Source organism: Argiope bruennichi, chromosome 4 (genome assembly GCF_947563725.1).
Source record: "Argiope bruennichi chromosome 4, qqArgBrue1.1, whole genome shotgun sequence".
Lineage (NCBI taxonomy): Eukaryota > Metazoa > Arthropoda > Arachnida > Araneae > Araneidae > Argiope > Argiope bruennichi.
This window is the reverse complement of record NC_079154.1, coordinates 51,424,885-51,443,871: the sequence shown is the minus strand read 5'-3', so window position 1 is coordinate 51,443,871 and position 18,987 is coordinate 51,424,885. Positions and strand designations below refer to the sequence as shown.

At 29.5% G+C, this 18,987-nt stretch overlaps 2 protein-coding genes across 2 annotated transcripts in view; one reads left to right on the top strand and one right to left on the bottom strand.

The window, feature by feature from the left end:
* The window catches only part of LOC129967064 (major facilitator superfamily domain-containing protein 6-like), a 116,752-nt gene that overhangs the window by 84,848 nt on the left and 12,917 nt on the right, over window positions 1-18,987 (bottom strand). The window lies entirely within an intron of this gene.
* LOC129966262 (uncharacterized) lies at window positions 7,905-18,843 on the top strand. The gene is made up of 5 exons (XM_056080675.1): window positions 7,905-8,142; window positions 11,245-11,363; window positions 15,309-15,969; window positions 16,271-16,599; window positions 18,617-18,843. The coding sequence occupies exons 2-5, from the start codon at window positions 11,297-11,299 to the stop codon at window positions 18,775-18,777; spliced, it is 1,218 nt and encodes a 405-aa protein (XP_055936650.1). The 5' UTR covers window positions 7,905-8,142; window positions 11,245-11,296; the 3' UTR covers window positions 18,778-18,843.

Here is an 18,987-nt window from a genome sequence, read left to right as displayed (position 1 = left end):
TTTGTGCAATAATATTATAGCGGGAAAACGCCAAAATTTTGCTTCATTTTTAATTATTTAAATTTTTTAATTAAGAATTCAAAAATATAGCTCCGAGGTTTACATTTCCGACCACCAAGGTATACACATGCGAAATTTCGTAACTGTAGTTCTAATGGTCTGGCTTGTAGAGCACACACACATATTGAGTTTTATTATGAGTATAGATTATATTTTGGAAATAGTACAGTTTTTATCTATCTTGAAATTATTATCTGTAAAAACCATTACAAAGATAGAGCAGCGTACCAAATAAGAAACCTGAAAGCAGAAAGAAGAGACCATAAGAAAGTATTTTTAACCTATACTGTTTTATTGAGAAAGCATTTTGGTTCGGCACATATTAATGAGTCACTTTGTAAAAATAAAATAACAGCCGTTAAAAGAATACTTAAGAGAAATACAGAGTTAGGATAATTTTTAAGAAAGATACAGACTAGGAAAATTTTTGAAAACTTAACAACAAACAAATGGAAATAGCATTACTGCCTTAAAATATGCTTCATATTTTAAGACAATAGTTTAATAAAATATGCATTCATATTGAATACCATTTGTATAAAAGAGAAAGACATGCAATTAGATATTAAGATTATTATTACCAAGTGTTTTAAAACGTGTCAAAATGAAAAAAGATTATATCTCAACTAATATCACAGAACCGATTTCATAAATTTTTATTTCGCAAAGAGAGTTTATTTAAAATAAACCCTTTTGATAGTTGAATGTAGAGTCATTAACTGGCTTCTTTCACTGTCGAAATTTGGTATGTCAATTAATATAAAACAGAATTATTTATTACAGAATGTCATTATTAATGCAAATAGGTTCTTTGGAAAATAGAAGATGAAAAATAATGAACTTCTGTTCATGCCATGATTCATTTTAGAAGTGGCTTCGCATTTCACAATATCTGTTTCACTCCAGATATTATCAAGGACTGAAAGCAGTAAGATGGAAAATATCGTGATTTATTATAAAGCAATGTAAACTCTTCATTATTTCCAAATGGGAGAGTGTTTTAAATTTTAGCGAGAAAACAGGAAAAGTAGAATGGAACACTTTGGAAATAAGCATGTAAACTTTATAATTTTTTACTGAAATAGAACAAATAATAAAATTAACATGTTTACGACATTAAGAATTATATCATAAAAATGAAATAGTGATATTTTATAATGACGGATAGATAAGGCATTCACGATATTTGAATATATTGAAGTAGATAGTGCATATAATTTTCTTCGAAATTTTATAACTACATTTAAAAAATAATTTTACATTTTGTCCAGACTTAAACAATGCTTCAAGAATAAAAACTTCTACCTAAAGCGCAGAATTCTTCACTTAGAAGAGGATAAATTCCATAAAAAAATCTTCAAATCTTATTCTTCCTGCTTTTTTTAATTAAAATTTCAAATAGGTCCTTACAGTTTTGTAAATATGATAAAAATCATGGAAAGTTCTGAATTTTAAAAAAAATACATTGAATTCAGATTAAAAAAAGTTTTCAACTTTACTACATAGGATAAAAAATTTTCAGTTTATTCCAAAGAATTGTTCGTGCATTTTATTCTTATACTTATAACATCGTATTTTTTACACACACATTAGTTAACTTATTCTAACAGCACGTATCTCTTTCCTCTGCTATCAGTTACTTAATAACTTAGATGTTCGTTTGTTTCCGAAAGTGTGTGTGTACGTGACCGCTTTTAATTCGGAAACGATGTTTCATTATGTTTTTGTAATATGTTTTTCTTTTTTAATTTATGTGTTTCAAGAAGCCCTCCGAAATAAGGAAGACATTAAAAAAGATCAGAGATTTATTTTACTTTTTCTTGTCTCTTAACCATACAAAGAGAAAAATCTAAATAAAAAAGAATACGCATTTAGTGATATCAAACACAAACCCCTTGAGGAATTTTTTTATAGCTTAAAAATCGTTACTATCCAATGTTTAAAGTCCAAAAGAAAATAGAGATTTTTTTAAAAGAAACTCTTTCATATATAAAAAAAAAAAATCCGCCCTCGTATACACACGTACACGTACACTTGCGTCATAATACTTCCGATCTCCTTTCACCAAATTATTATTTGAAACCGTAACTGTTAGTACAGATCACCTGACCGCAGTTACGGCTAAACTTCAGACTAGAATTTCTCTGTCATGTAATACTTGTACTCTATCATGCTGGCATGTAAAAAGAAGTTGAAGTTCATTGATCAATACACAGTTATAAAGAAAGAATAAACGTGCATTTGCATCATAAAAATAAAACAATCGTGACTTGACAGAAAGTGAAACTTATAAGATAGCTTCTATTGACAAATACTTAAATCTGAATTGTTTTTTCGTTATTGGTTAATACACTTTCCATATTCTTTCAACCTTTTTTTATTATTTAAAGTCATGAGATCTATTCTAGAACTAATCTTTTCATGGGGTCGAAAATTGACACTTGTCTAACAAATCAAATCAGTTTTAGATCACATTTTACTTGAAATGATGGCGTTTCAACTCGCACCATTAAAACCATTTTAAGTGACACCATTTAAAAAATTTTAAATGATGTCATAATAATAATTAAAATTCATAAAAATTTAAAATCATTTTTGTGCGATGATATCGCAGAAAAGTATAAGTTAAATTTTTATGAATTAAAATTTGAAGAATCTTCCAAAGATACACATTCCAAAATATAAGAAAATAGGTAGTTCCAACGGCCTATTCTAGCGATAAACCAATAGAGAATAAACACATTCTCTACTGTTATTAGAATATCCATTTTAAAATTAGCATCTAAAATTATCTTTCTGATGACTAGACTCACTTAAACTCATTATTCATATTATTTCCTTCTTCTACGATTCAAAAACAGCATTAACACAATAATTCAGGATTTGTAATACAGTTTCGATTAAAATAAATTGTTTCCTTTCTCTGCGTACGCTGAAACTCTGTTAAATATATTCTCTACTGTTTTTAGAATATCCATTTTAAAATTATCATCTAAAATTAACTTTCTGATGACTAGACTCACTTAAACTTATTATCCATATTATTTCCTTCTTCTACAATTCGAAAACAGCATAAACACAACAATTCAGGATTTGTAATACAGTTTCGATTAAAATAAATTGTTTCCTTTCTGTGCGTACGCTGAAACTCTGTTAAATATATTCTCTACTGTTTTTAGAATATTCATTTTAAAATTATCATCTAAAATTAACTTTCTGATGACTAGACTCATTTAAACTTATTATTCATATTATTTCCTTCTTCTACAATTCGAAAACAGCATAAACACAACAATTCAGGATTTGTAATACAATTTCGATTAAAATAAATTGTTTCCTTTCTCTGTGCTCGCGGAGTTTCACTTTTGTTTTGGCGAAAACACAGTTCCTGGTTCTTGAAATCAGCGTGTCTGACAGGAATCTCACTCTTCCCACAAAGTGCGTTGCATTCATTTAGCCCGGTGACACAATTTCGTCTGGATCTTTGTATTTGTCGAGTACAGAAAAACGCAGACGGCTGTTCTGATTTCTCAATAAATGCTTATAGGGGCGATTTTAAACGAATTGTTCAATCATGTCCATGCCCTTGAAATTGTTATGTGTTATTATTAACACTAAACTTACAATTGCCTGTCAAATGTTCGCTTTTCAGTGGTAGCTTCGATGTAGCGGCGAAGTGTCCGCTGATTGAGTGTTAAATTGGAGTTGATCAGTTACGAAACTGATACGAATTAGAATAAAGTGAATCGATTGTCTGCACTACAGTCTGGAACGAAGTTTGGAAGGGAGTATTTGATATAATGAAAAATTAAGTAAATAAAAATAAGTACAATAAAAATGTTTACTATGAAACTGAAGAAAAAGAAAGAAAGAAAAAAGAAAAGGATGAAAAGAATATGCTGATGAATCTTAAACAAATAAAAAACTAAATGAGATAAATGAATAAAATAAAGTAAAACAAATGAAATAAATACGTTAATAAAATGAGATAAATAAGTAGAATAATACAATAAAATAATAACAATAATAATAAATAAGGAGATTCAACTCTCTAGTCCAAAATATAATATGATGAAGTTTTAAACTTGATTTGGTTGTCTTTGTTTAATTTTCAAATTTCATTCTTAGTTATACTGTGTTCACTAAAAATATTTTTAATATCATTTCAATGAATAGGAAATTAAATACATGAACTTTCGCTGAAACCTCTATTTTTCATATGATCAAAAGTACATTTGATTTTTTTGGTTTGGTTAATTATAGATTGTTGGTTTTATTTCGATTTCACAATTATTGCGATCAAATTAATGGACAAGAAAATCAACTTTCCAGGTGATTTATTTAATAAAACCTCCTATCGCAAATACAATGATAATGTTAATAATAATAATAATAATAATAATAAAAGATGAATGTGCGAATGTTTGTGATTCTGCGTGCATGTATGCTGGTGCTCTGCAAGCCAGAACAATTGTGACCTACGGTTAAAACTTTTGGCACTTATATGACTTTGGAAGGTGAAATACACACGCCGGAGATATTTTTGAAATTTTAATGACAGTGATTTTTTAATTAAATAAAGATTAAGCAAAATATTTTGCACTTTTCCATGATAATCTCCGAAAATATTATTGCACAAAAACGAATTTTACTACATTTTTGAAACTTAAGAAATATTCTTTTTAATAATATCAAATTTTATTGTCGTGCGAATTTTTCCAAACTTTTGGCAATTTTTTAAAAATATATTCTTTGTCTAATTTCTAAGCAAATTGTCATAAAATTCACAATATTCTTAGTGTTTCAAAAAATATTTGCTCGTGTGATTTTCTTTTATTGTTAAAAACTAAAAAAACTAAAAAAAAAGATTTTATTTAATGTCTGCCTAATTTATAAGACGAAAGAAAAAGGGAAGTTTCAATACAGCGAAATTTTAGCCACGTGAAGCGCAAATTTCCGTTTTTAGTAGCGTCATGAGGCCACGTCCTTGACTCAATTAAAAAGTTTATGTACACAAAGAGGCGACCATATGTAAGCCAATAAAAATGGCTTTAATGTATGATATTTTGAATGAATCATGGACATGAAAATGTGTATAATTAATGAATGGAATTAAATGTAATCAATATCTACGGTGAGCCAGCCGACAAAAGCAACTTGCGGTTATTACAATACAACAAAAAATTCCAACAGTATAGAATAATATTGAAGATGCGTATAAAAATGTTTTCACACATAAAGTATGCAAAATTTTTTTGCATAGTTTGCATAATTTGTAATAATTTTTCGCATAGCTAAAAGTATTTATGAAAGCAAATACTGAAATTAATATTTCCCCCAAAGAAGGAAAAGTAGCTTAAAAAAAAAAAGACAAATTATTCATTTTATTGTCATCGGTATTTTTCTCTCATTCATATGCAATGGCGATTTAGATTTTTTTTAAAAATCATTTTTATTAATTTACCATAGGTGGCTTCAAGACGTTCTCTGTAACATGATGAAAATCAATAAAATCAAAATATCATAAAATAAAAGTCTGAAAACGATAAGTTGAATTTCATATTTATTCTTTTACTTAGCAATGTTAAAAAAATGAAAGCCAAAGCAAATTATTTAAAAGAAGACATGTTTTTAAATAAAAGCAATGAATTAAAAAAAAATCTGAACACAATGCTATCAGATTTGAATGTAAATTAAGAACGGTATAGCCTTTGTTTCATTATTCTACAAATTATTCTACAAATAATGTAACACGGAATTAACAAATATCAAACTATAGATTCATAATAAGACCACATTAATCAGTTTCATTAGTTTTATTACTGTTTACGTATTTTGCTTGTATGTATCATTTTTCATAATTTGCTTGTTTAGCTTTCTTTTTTATTTTTATATAATTTCATTACGAAATACGAATTCATATACGAAATACATTCATTTTTACATTTACATATACAAAGAATAAGCACTGTGATCGCCAAAAAAAAAAAACCCTCGATTTGTAGATTTTAGAGATTATCTAATTCCAGGTGTAGGGAAAGTTTTTGGAATTATGTTTGTTTGTTAATATTCAGATAATTCAAAAAGGTAATGAGCCAGACGAATGAAATTTAGTAAATTGACTTTACACCAAATTTCTAGATTTCTCTTAAAGTTTGACGAAATCCGAGTTGTCCGAGTACAAATGAACACGATAAATACAAAATGCAAAGAACTACATAGATAAAATTTGGCATATAAATTTAGTATTTAAAAGGTAAATAAATGTAAAATTAAAAAAAAAAACCATCAAAAATTTGATTGCAAGCAGATCTATAGTTTCGAAAGCATGTAAACACTTTTATTCTAAAATGCGATGACAATTAAATGGAATTGATGTGTTATCTTGTGGCTATTTTTGCAGTTTTACGTCAAATTTGAATTTAAATCGAATGGAAAAATGGTGCCAAATTACATAGTTGATTTCTTGATACTTTTGTATTATTAACCATATGCTAGCGATAATCGCCAAAAAATCATCAATGATCTCAAGATAGATTCCGTAAAATGTAGCGTTCGCTTATGCCACATGAATCGCCAAAGCCAAGACATTTGCCAATGGCTTCAAATGGCCACCAAGATCCTAAGATATTACCTAATGTGATTTCTTTTCATGAGTTTACTTCAAGGACTTAGTTAATAAGCTTTCATTGCCAAAAATAGTCGATGAACAAAAACATCACTGACAGTATGAAACTTCAATATGCATGAAATGACTTTAACTGCAGATTAGATGTTTGGGGCGCCATACATTTGTAATTAAAAAAATTTGTATAAAACTATTAAAACATTTGTAATTAAAAACTATTAGAATGATTTTCTTTATTTTTTTATATCGCTCATTATAATAAGTGTAATAGTTTTGAAAATGTAACTATTTAACATCCAGGCATTCGTTTATACTAAACCTGTACTTTATATTTGTTCCCTTCGCATTTATTTGTTGCAACTGGAAATGTATCTAGGGCCGTGGTGGTCTCGTGTTAAGGTCTCGGCTTCGGTTTGGTTTGGTTTGGTTATATTAACGTCCCGTTTGAAGCAACACTAGGGCTATTTTGGGACGGACCTCGTAATTTTGAACCACGGTCAGATGACGAGGACGACACCTGAGCTGGCACCCCCCTCTCCACACCACACCATCGGGAGGACGTTTGGTCATGACGGATTTAACGTGCAACTGACCCCCTTACACGACGGTTCTTCGGAGGAATCGGGTCACGAACCTGAAACCCTCCGGTTCTGAAGCCGAGACATTACCACCAGGCCACCGCGGCCCATCTCGGCTTCGGAACTGGAGGGTTTCGACAGAAGAACCATCGTGTAAACGAGTCTGGTGCACGTTAAATCAGTTTGGGCCAAACGTCCTCCCGCTGGTGTGGTGTAGAAAATGGCTGAATGGAAATGGATTAGGAATATGTAAGTGTTTTTATATTTTATTAAAAGTCAACATAAAGTTCTAGAACAACACAAACTATATCAAAACTTTTTGTCATGAAATTTAAAACCGTCAAAATGACGGTCGGTAGTTCTAATGGTAATTTCTCATTAAAAAATGCATCTTCTTCCGTTACCTAATATATCCATAGTCCTAAAAATATGAAAAAATGGTCATCAGACTTCTACACAAAAATTCATTAGCATCATAGTAAAGATAAGCAGTTTGGGAAACAGCGTTATTCAACCCAAAATCATCTGACCAAAAGTCAATTAACTCTGGAAGAAAGTCCGAAGATCAAGATCTAAGATATGCATCTTTGTTTAGAGAACGAATTTCTAAGAGATTGAAATAGTAAACGTTGTTGTATATCTAACAGACTGACCTGATCAAGAAATCGGCACATTTGTAACTATTACATTATTTTAGCTTAGCTCTAACTCCGTTTTTTCCTATGACATTTTACACTGCTTGTGGTAATTGATGTATTGAAGAAAAAAAAAGCTGAAAAGTTATTTGCTGAAATTTATATATTTATATTTACTACTTGAATGATAATGGTTGAATACTAAAATAATTTTTCCAGCCGATTTCAACACAGATATCGAGTAAGTTATTTTCACGTATTTCATTTCGAATTAAAATGTTGAAAGCTTCTTATTGTTTGGAAAATTGCTCATGAATAGTTTGAAACAGTATAAGAGACATATTTACTTTAGAATCAAAATATTTTTCATTTCATGCATATGAAATTATTTTTGTAAACAGATATTTCCATTTCAGTAATTATTAAAAATTAAGCTGTGAAATAAATGATAAATGAAAATTTTTTGCTACATATTTATTATAGAAATCAATAAATTCTAGATTGTCAGCGGCTATTAATTTCAAAACTTTATTAAAAAAATTCAAGCATTTATAAAACATGTTTCAATATTAAAAGTAAAAGATTAAATTTGTAAATACAGAGACATATTGTTTATTTGATCTTAAATGAATGTGATCCACTACTAAATGGAGTTACTATACGTCCTGTATGTATATATGTATCTTTCATAGTATTTCATTATTCAGTTCCGTGTTAAATTCAGTTTTTTATTAATTCAGTTTTCTTCTTGAATATTGCATGAAACAGGCTAATGTTCTGTGGATTTATATTCAGAATTGATTACAATCATTCAAAAAATTCTGTCTTTGACCGAATGATTCAAAAAGTAAAATGAACGAGTTGGCAGCTGCAATTCACACCTGCTTTCTAATTAGATGTTTCCTTCTGTTCTACAGTTAACTCAGCACTTTTGTGGCGAGTCTCACAATAGGATGTATTTTGACATTCTTGTCAGATAATTGTTGCTATAAAAATCGTATGACAGCGAAAACTCTCGCATTCATTTTTAGGAAATATAATAAACTTTAAACTCTTTTTAAACACTCTAAGCACAAATGAATTTTTATGTATAATAAAACAATATATTTATATATAATTATAATAATAAAAATAAAATACGTATATAAAAGTATAATTCCATAATTATACATAGTATAAGTACACTATGTATAATTATGGGGGTAGGGTTAAGGAATAAAGAAGGAATATTATATTAGAAGTTTTGAATCATTTAGTGCGAATCGTGGCAGCGGATGTGCCAATGTTACGTGTTAAAACATGTTGGGGTGAAAATGGATTATTCAATTCAAGCATGATGTTTAAGCAAGTTAAATTCTGATTGAAATGTAACAAAATGATAGTTTCGAATTTATCATTAATTTTTATTAATAAAAACAAGAACAGTAAAGAAATGAGCAGTACCGAAGTTCGTTGACCTTTACTGTTTATAATAAATGTTCTAAAACTTATTCTGATACATAAAAAGAAGTGTGAAAATTTTTCTTTTAAATAATCCAGTTACTCACGTAATGAAAGAAAGCAATAACCCTCCCCCCCTCCCGGAACCCGTATGAAACTATTGCTTGAAAAAAACTCAGAAAAAAAATATTCAAGTTCTGAAACAACATTCTATTCTTTCGGTAAATTGCCCGTACACAGTTTAATAAAGTTTAATTGTGGCTCTATTTTTGAAAAAAAAAATAAGATCAGAGATGTACCAATGCGATTCAGATTAACCTAATTCACTTAATTATGACATTCAAGTGCACAATTATCTGAATCAAGTGACATCTTTATCCAGAGCCGGCGTTCTCTATGAAAGGGCCCGGGTGCAAGAAACCATTTGCAAGCCTAAATTTTTTGCAAAGAAAAAAAAATGAAATACGAACACATATTGCTATTGCATGTTTATTTAATGCGGGATTTTGTTTTTGCTGTTGATTACTTCAGGAATTTACAATTTTTTGCAATTTTTTTTCGATGCTTAGTATAGAAAGTGCATTTAAGTGTTAAGCGCACATGCTTGATAGAAGATAACCCTTTATTAATTTTAATTTGTTGCATTTCACTATTTGGCACTTTTTTTAAAAAGTAGTAAGTAGTAGAAAATGATCCATTCCAGCAACTCCTTTGTGTTGTACATGTCTGGTTTTAATACAAAACATTTTGAACTTATGCTTGGTCATAAACCTGAATCACTTATATGCACTTAGTCATATTTGTTACTGTCAGTTTTATCGTTATTTTCTGATTGAATCAATATTTGTATAAACATACATTTCAACATTTTCATCGCAAGTTTGTATAGTTTGTACGCCAGTTGAAGCTTGAATTGTAATTTCTGAAGTCGAAGCAATTGCATTGCCAGAATTACTTTGTAGACAAGAAAATGTATCTATTTATGACTTTTCGTAATCTAGCTTTTCTTCTTCCTCTTCCCCCCCCCCCCTGCTAATTTTCTTTTTTGAAACCGAGTTTTGACACCCAGAGGAATACATCCTTGGCATGGACATGATTAGATCTAACAATATGAAACATTTTATAGTACAAATTATCAAAGTAATATTTGCAATTTAGCCTAGCAGATGAGTTAAATGATCGTACATTATGTTTATAATATGTTACGTACTTGCACTAGATTGTATATTTCGCAACCCATCGATTGTTCCAATTAAATTTCTTCCTCTGTTCCTTCGACTTCGCTAATACCGTGCAGAACATAATTTTAGTTCATGATCATGTTGGGGCCCCAGTGCATAGAATCCGTCACACACCCCAGATGGCAGGCCCTGTCTTTATCGCCAGTGAATGTTAATAAATTCAATTATAATTTTATGATGTTTCGTGCTGCCATCTAGGATGAAATTTGATAACTATAACTTTGTCCTCAAAATTCAATACTTTGAATGATTGTTTCGATTACAAAATATGCCTCGATTATTGTTTGGAAGTCACTGAAATTTTAACCTGATAGTATTATAAATCCCACTAAATCTTGAATATGCTAACAAGGATTAAAAAATTATGAAACTGGATTCCAAAAAAATAAAAAATGCGTTAATTTTTGAGTAAAAAATTATTTTATCAAAACTTAAAAATTATTTTTTGTTTCGTTAAATGCAAAAACCTTTTCCTTACAATTCAGATTTTGTATTTTTTTATATGTAAAAATTCAATTACACATTATAAGAAATTTCACTTTCAAGTATTTGCACAGTTCCTTTTGTAAAACTTGAAAAACAATGCAATTCGCCTAATTTTTAGAAAACTATGAAAATGGATTAATAAATTCATAACTAAAATTCTTGAATTGTTTCTTTAGGGATCTGCTTACTTTCATTCACACATATTTGTTAAAATAGCAACAGAAAGCAATGGGAGCATTTCAAGTAAATAAAGATTTGATTCCTAATAAAGCGCATTATTTTCTACTCCATGGCGGTAGGTGATATTTATTGTTTTCTTTAAAAATTTAATTTTTTACAAATATATTATATAGTAGAGACCAATAAAAAACGTACTATTTAAAATTTTAATATATTTTATGTGGGAGGCTAATGGTATCATATATTGCAAGCCATTCAAAATTATCTCCCCCCCCAACAGCATTACTTGTCTAATTAACATTAAATTTGACATCAGATTCTCCTTGCGCTTGTTTTGCCAATGTTACGAATGTTAAATTTATTTTATCATTGAAATTTTAAAATTTTATTACCTTTTTATACTATTTGTGCCTCAATAAGTTAAATCTGTTCCGAACACACAATTTTCCAAATAAATCGATACTTAAAAGGTTAAAACTTGTATTGCTATATTCATAAAAAGTGTTAGGTTGTGTGTTTCCATTAGCCTTTGTCATACTAATGAAAATACTAATGCTAAATACTTATAAAATATTAATATTGTAATTATAATATAATTTATTGATATACATAATTATTACCTTAGGAAACAAATCCAAAAATTGAAATAAAAGACGTTGTTGTTTTATTATTAACATGCCGCCTTTGACGACCAGTGGCTCAGCAAGAAAATGGTTAATTTCAATTAAACCTTCCATGCAGAATTTGATGCTCATGATTTCCTCAAAAAATTTTTAAATATCAAATTGAAGTAAATTTCAAAGTTTTTATTTCAATAATTTTACACATTCTGTTCTATTTTTTCTGTATATGAGCCTTCTTAATGGACTCAATTTCCATGACGTCATAATGCTATTAATAGTATAACTGTCCGGGCACTACTTCACACTGTACTTTGTCCATCTCGGTATGTAAGTTCATCCCCCCCCCCTTCGTGTGGATAGCGCGGTTATGAGTAGAATCTTTTTTTTTTTTTTTTTTCGTTTTTATGACTGAAAATTATTTGTTGAATATTTGATGAAACGATAAAAACAGTTTCAATTTCAGAACATCAATGAAAGCTTTGCTGAAAATTACTTTAAAAAATATTTTTCTTAAAATTTTTGAGATTCAGCAAAAAAATTGTGAAGAGTTAAATTTGATATTATTAAAAAAGCGATACATTTTTTAAAATTTTAAAATGCCATAAAAATATTTTTGTATAGTTATGTTTTTTGTAGTCATAGTGGGAAAATCTAAAATTTCGCTTGATTTTTAATTATTAAAGAGTAAATGGCATTTTTAAAAAATAAATTTGGTGCACATTTCCACTTTCCAGTGTATATTTGTGGAAATTTTCGTAGTTTTAGGTTAAACGGTCTAGCATGTAAGAGTGCCAACGTACACGTTTTTCATTATTAGTAGTGAAACATTTTATTGATTGCATTTTTGTTGAACTGTAAATTACAGAACACAACAGAATTCTTTTGTATCACACGATAATCCTGTCTGCGTCTCTGGATACATGAAACTAGAGATATTGTTAATGAACTTGAATTCTTGCACACGTGATGCATATCAAATTTAGCACGTCAATTTAACTTATGGAAATACATTGTGCATCTTGGAGAAGGAAAAACGAAGTGATATCATTGCATACGTCAATTTTAGATGAGTGTGCAGTTAATCTTGTCATACTACTGCGATATCTAGCGAGGTGACCCATTATTTTTGTTGAGTCGTTTACTACATGGAAAAGGTCAAGGTCAGCAAAAAAAAAAAAGAAGATGAAAACAGCAATTGTTGTCTTTTCAAAAATGAAACGCGCAATTCTTAATGCTTTTTGAATTAGTTTAAATAAAAAATTAGTTACACATGATATCACACTCCTTGCAATTGGAAAATAAATTAAAATAATGCGCTAAAGAAATTAAAATAATTTCTATTAGTGCAAAAAAATCACTAATTCTCAAAAATATTTTTGAATTGAATAAAATGTTATTAAAAAGGATTTTTTTTAATGAATTGCATACAGCGATTTTGAAAGTTTCTTGTAATGTTCCTATCCATACTAACTGAATCTTTTTAAAAAAATTATTTGGCATTACTGCTATGGAGATGGAAATTTTTTTCTCTTCTTCGAGCAATTTCAGAAACTATTTTCTTCCTGGATTCTTTAAAAGTTTTAGCATCATAAATTAATTTTGTCACAATATACCTCTCATTATGGTAAAAACTGGCAATGTTTAGATTGTTTTAGATATCTTTTAATATTTTTTTTTAATTTCAGAAATTGGAGAATTTATGAGTATTATGATTAAAATTTTGAATTCACAATATATTTGGAGGAAAAAAAGGAGGAACCATGATACCATGAACCAATGTTCAGTTTGATGCTAGACATGCACAATTTATTTTATAATGGGTATTATGAGTATTGACTTCATTGTGTCGATAGTATTGACAATTTAAACATACAAATATTTAATGCATTGAATTAAATATTTCCAAAAACAAACTTAAATTATTGGCATAACGAAATATGATTTAGTTTTAATTAAGACTGATCAATATTTTGTGTTATGTTTATAACAGAAGCAAAATATTACTTTTCCACGTTTCACTAAGCAGCATAGAAATAAGTATTGCATTTTTCAATAACGGTATTTCCTGCTTGTACCTTTAAGTTGAACTGCTTGCCTGTTCATTATTCTAACGAATTTCAATAAACGAATATAATATTTGAAACAGTGGATTTAAAATATAGAAATTTACCAATAAAAAGCTCAATAAAACAACAGCTGAAATCCGTCACTGCTGATAATAAAGATGAATGTGTGTGTGTGTTAGTGCTCTACAACAAAGCGTTTGACTTACAGCTATGAAATTCGGCACTTTTACATTTTCGAGGATGGAAATGCGAACCTCAGTGCGATTTTTTAATGTTCGATGACTCAGTGTGCGATAATTTCCAAAAATACCATAGCACAAAAATTTCACGCCGTTTTAAAATTTAAAAAACTGTATTTTTAATGATACCAATTTAATATTGAAAATCCAGAATTTATTCCTGAATTTTAGAATTAAAAAGAAATATTTTTTTCTGAGAATAGATTATACTGTTGCTCTAAAATTTAAACCGTTTCATTGTTTCAATAATTTTCTTTTATTCACGTGGTTTTCTTCCATAGTTAAAAGCTAACGGAGAAGGATTTTGCATAATATCTGTGTAATTTGCAAGACAAATAAAAAAGAGAATCGGCAATACTGCAAAATTTGGGAGATAAATGAACCAGAGAGTTAAATTTTTAATGAGGCAGTGATGTCATGAAGTTGACTTCCATGAGAAATGTTCATGCACATCATGAGCAGAGAATGTGTAAGATTATTAATATAAAATGTAATGGCTTCAACGTCTTACAATTTGAGAGAACATGAACTTTATCTAAATGGTTAACCGAAATTAAATATAACCAATATTCCCAATTAACCAGCTGGTAACCGGGGGGGGGGGGTATTTGTTATATTAACTAAAAATTCTAATATTATTCTTGATACCCAAAATAAAGTCCAACAATTCATTTAAAATTAAAGCTGTTTGTTAAAACTTGTTAAAAATAGCTTGAAAAAAATGTCTTTAACAAGACAGCTTGTTTTTAATATCAAATTGATTTAAAACAGTGCTGATAAATTGTTACTGTTTAGCGAAAGATAGGCCCGTTTGATATTAAAAAATGTTATTTTCGTTTAAAAAGAAGTCTTAAAAGCTTATTTTGCTTAAAATATAATTTCTCCAATCGAATTTGAAATCTCATTAGTTAAAATATTGCTCACCATCCTCAGCCTAATCAGAAGTTTTTTTTAGAAAAAGCAAAGAAAATATTTTTATAATAACATAAACATTTCTTTCTCAGTGATATTTCTCTTGAGCTTTCTTTATTTACTGTAAATATGTTTTCTAATTTTATTTTTTGAAACTTTCTAAATCAGAATAGTATCGAAATATGCATAGTAATTCTGAGGATGTTACTTTTATGTCTAGCTCATGCGGACGTTTTGCCTTTCATCACTGTGTATGCCAAACAGTTGGGGATTTCGGCAGATGTCACTGGGCTCATCATGGCAATTTTGTGTTCTGTCATATCACGACCTTTGATAGGAAGCATAGCCGACCACTTACAGAAACTGAAGCTGGTCATGATAGCTCTGATTTTCATAGACATCTCGGCGGACATGGGTTTGAACTTCATTCCACCATCGACGACAGTTCTAACACAATCTTCAGTAGTTTGCCATCAGAATGTGTCCTATATCTTTCTGTTTGCTCCGTATACCTGCAAAAAGAATTCTTCGTTCTGTGACAAATGCATCCTTTCTTGTGATATATGCCAGGATGATAGTGGCATTTGTTTAAAAGACAGTTTAGGACACTCTGGAAATTCAAAGGGTGGTAATTTTTCAGACATACCATTTGAGTGTTTTGAAGAAGCGACGTCCTATTGCCCTAAGGTCAAAAATACAACAATATGCGTTGAAAAGGGAGATGTTAAGAATTCTTCCAAAAATCCAATTCTTCATTTGTGTCTCCTGAGTATTTTTACCGCTATTATTTACATATGCTATGGGTCAATTGTTAGCCTGTCAGATGCAGCTTGCTGCAACGCTTTAGGCACTAGACCAGAACTCTATGGTAAACAACGTCTGTAGGGAACAATTGGGTGGGGATCTTTTGCTTTGTTGGCTGGTTATCTTAACCAAATACTTCCAAGCACTTCTGGCAAGTATAATTTTTCAGCGGGTTTCTATATGCTCGTCTTGCTTCTACTCACAGATTTACTAGTGATATCAAAACTGAAGCTGAGAGATATTAAGGCATCTAAAAATATCTTTAATGTTGTCGGCCTGTTGCTAGTTAAACCAAGGATAGCCATATTTATCTCACAAGTGTATTTTGTAGGTATTTTCATAGGAATATCCAAATCATATATATTTTTGGTATTTAAGATCACTCGATGCAAGCCAACTGGTTCTGGGTTGCTCGTCTGCCGTCCAGTGCTTTCTGGGAGAACTGCCTTTCTTCTTTTTCGCTGGATGGATCATCTCCAAAATCGGACATATCAACACATTTACAATGTCATTTGTAGCGAATGGATTAAGATTTTTCACTTATTCGTTTATAAAGAACCCATGGTTGGGGTTGCTTATAGACTTTTTACAAGGACCCTGCTTCGGTACCTTCTATACAGCAATGACATCCTATGCTAAGAAGATTGCACCTGAAGGAACAGAGGCGACCGTGCAAGGATTAGCAAGCGGAACCTTTGAAGGTTTAGGTAAGCATCTGATTAGCTTATATGAATATAAAATGAGATATTCCTTTAGTTACAATATTAATTTCAAAATACTTTTTTTGCTTACCAATACTAGAAGACAAAGTTTTTATACCAAAATTCTTTGATATACTATGTATTTTCTCACTTCTTATTCAATGCTAAATAATCCATTTATCTCAAACCACGTAGAATGTGAATGCGACCGTGGCCCGATGAAGCCGTACCGGTAACGTGCCGAGTTAAAATAGAAGGCACTGTAGTAGTTATATACTGAACTGCACATTTCAAGAACTTATAAAATAAACAAGTAATATATAAAGAAAATAATTTTAAGTCAATTCCTACTTAGGTCAACAAAATAAAAAGTTAATTTAGTTACTTTTTATTAAATAATTACCATTAATATAAATAGTATATACATATGACAGAATTACAATAATAGGGGCAATTTTTTTTAATTGAATTCCTAATTATTTTCTTATATTATTTATATATATCTTATATTATTTATGATCGGGTGTCGCGCCAGTAATCTCAGAGCTTGACGACATGGCGACCTGATTTGGCGACTTTGGCGACCAAATAGAAATTACTGGACAAATTTAATTAATTAATTAACATTTGAAAAAAACCTGTGTTAACATCAAGTGTAATTCACTACAAGTTTAAATAAAATGTATTTGAACTTGTGTGGATGAATAAAAAGTATTTTATTAACGATTGAAAATTTGAACAAGATATATATATATATATATATATATATATATATATATATATATATATATATATATATATAGGGAGAGTGTGAACTAATAATGGGTATCGAAAAATAAGTTAAAGGATATAAACTGTTCACATTTTAACATAAATTCTGTAATGCCTAACTTAAATGCTGGAAACATAAGCAAAACTTTAACGTTAATCGTAGGCCTGCTTCTTAAGAAAATTGACTCCAATTTATTTTATTTTTCATTGATAAACAACACACACATATAAAAAGGTAACCTTAAGATAAGAGTCAAAACTAACTATTAGTAATTTTTGAAAAACCAGACCGGATAGTCTCGAACCGGATACTCAAAAGTGTACAAAAAGCGCTTTTTAATAAAGAAAAAAAAAACTAATAATTTTTTTTGACTGATTGGGCTCAAATTTTAAAGCAGATCGACAATTTTGGTGTCAAAAACAACATGGCAGTTGCATATTAGCTTATTAGACTTTTAAATAATAGCATTCAAATACATTAAGAATAAATATACTGATGGACAATCTCCCCATTGATTTCTACAAAATTTGATGCAAATCTACAGGGTTTTTTTGTTATCTATTGCATTTTCATAACGGACAAACTCCTTGGTGATAGATTTAACCAAAAATTTGTCATATATTGATGTAAAGACAACACAAAAAATCTCACTCCCCAATCGTGTTCTATTTTTGAGTCTAACTGACAGAAAATATAATTTCAAAAAGGAATTTTTTGGACCAGTTGAGGATGTGTGTATGCCTGAAATATGGGGATTCATTAGATCTTGAGGTCGTATGTTTGGAAAATGCTCGCTAACTTCTATACTTTGGATATAAAAAAAACTAAAATGGCTGAGACGAGACATTTCATAAATTAATACTTTTTAACTACCTTACATTATTGTTAAGTTATAAGACCTTAATCGATTATTTAGCCTCTTAGTGGTTACTTTTATCCCTTGGCTATTTAATTAAATGGCACTTCCTATTTTGAGTATATGCTGCTGTTCTGATATCCAATAGACCAGAGGGAACACGAGACGTTTATGGATTTCTATAATTTTTTAATCGATTTACATCTGCGAATGTCATTTTTTATATATAAATTGAAAAAAAAATATCTAAATGTATTTAAGATGCACGATTACGATCATTTAGCAATATAAATTTTAATTCATTTTAAATTCTTTGAAATTTACCAATAATTTACCAGTTATTTATCTTAATCTCATTTCTTTCTGACTTATAATCGATATTTTGTTCTTTAAAGGAGTGGCAACTGGAAGCCTACTTGGAGGTTACGGATTTCGAACTTTTGGTGGACGCAAAACATTATTCTGGACAGGAATTATATCCTTTGCTTTTGGAGTTATTAATTCCTTAATCAACTATATAATGATTCGTAATCAGTCTGAAACTCCAGAAAAATGAACAAAATTAACAATATTTCGGTATTTTTTTATCTATCTACCAAGAATCATGGATATGACAACATCATTTGTGCACAAGAAAAGGGCAGGGAGGCCTTTCGCATTGATCAATATATGTTATTGATGCTCTTTAGTGTTGTATGGACCAAATAACTTATCATTCATATTTTTAATGATTGTTCTGATTTGTTACTGATTATTAGATGGTTAT

Bases quoted from the DNA above. Each gene is read 5' to 3' on its own strand.
- LOC129966262 (XM_056080675.1), top strand. From the start codon at position 11,297: ATGGGAGCATTTCAAGTAAATAAAGATTTGATTCCTAATAAAGCGCAT. The intron at 11,364-15,308 runs GTAGGTGATATT...TTTTATGTCTAG, and splicing joins TTATTTTCTACTCCATGGCG to CTCATGCGGACGTTTTGCCT. The intron at 15,970-16,270 runs GTAGGGAACAAT...TTGGTATTTAAG, and splicing joins CTCTATGGTAAACAACGTCT to ATCACTCGATGCAAGCCAAC.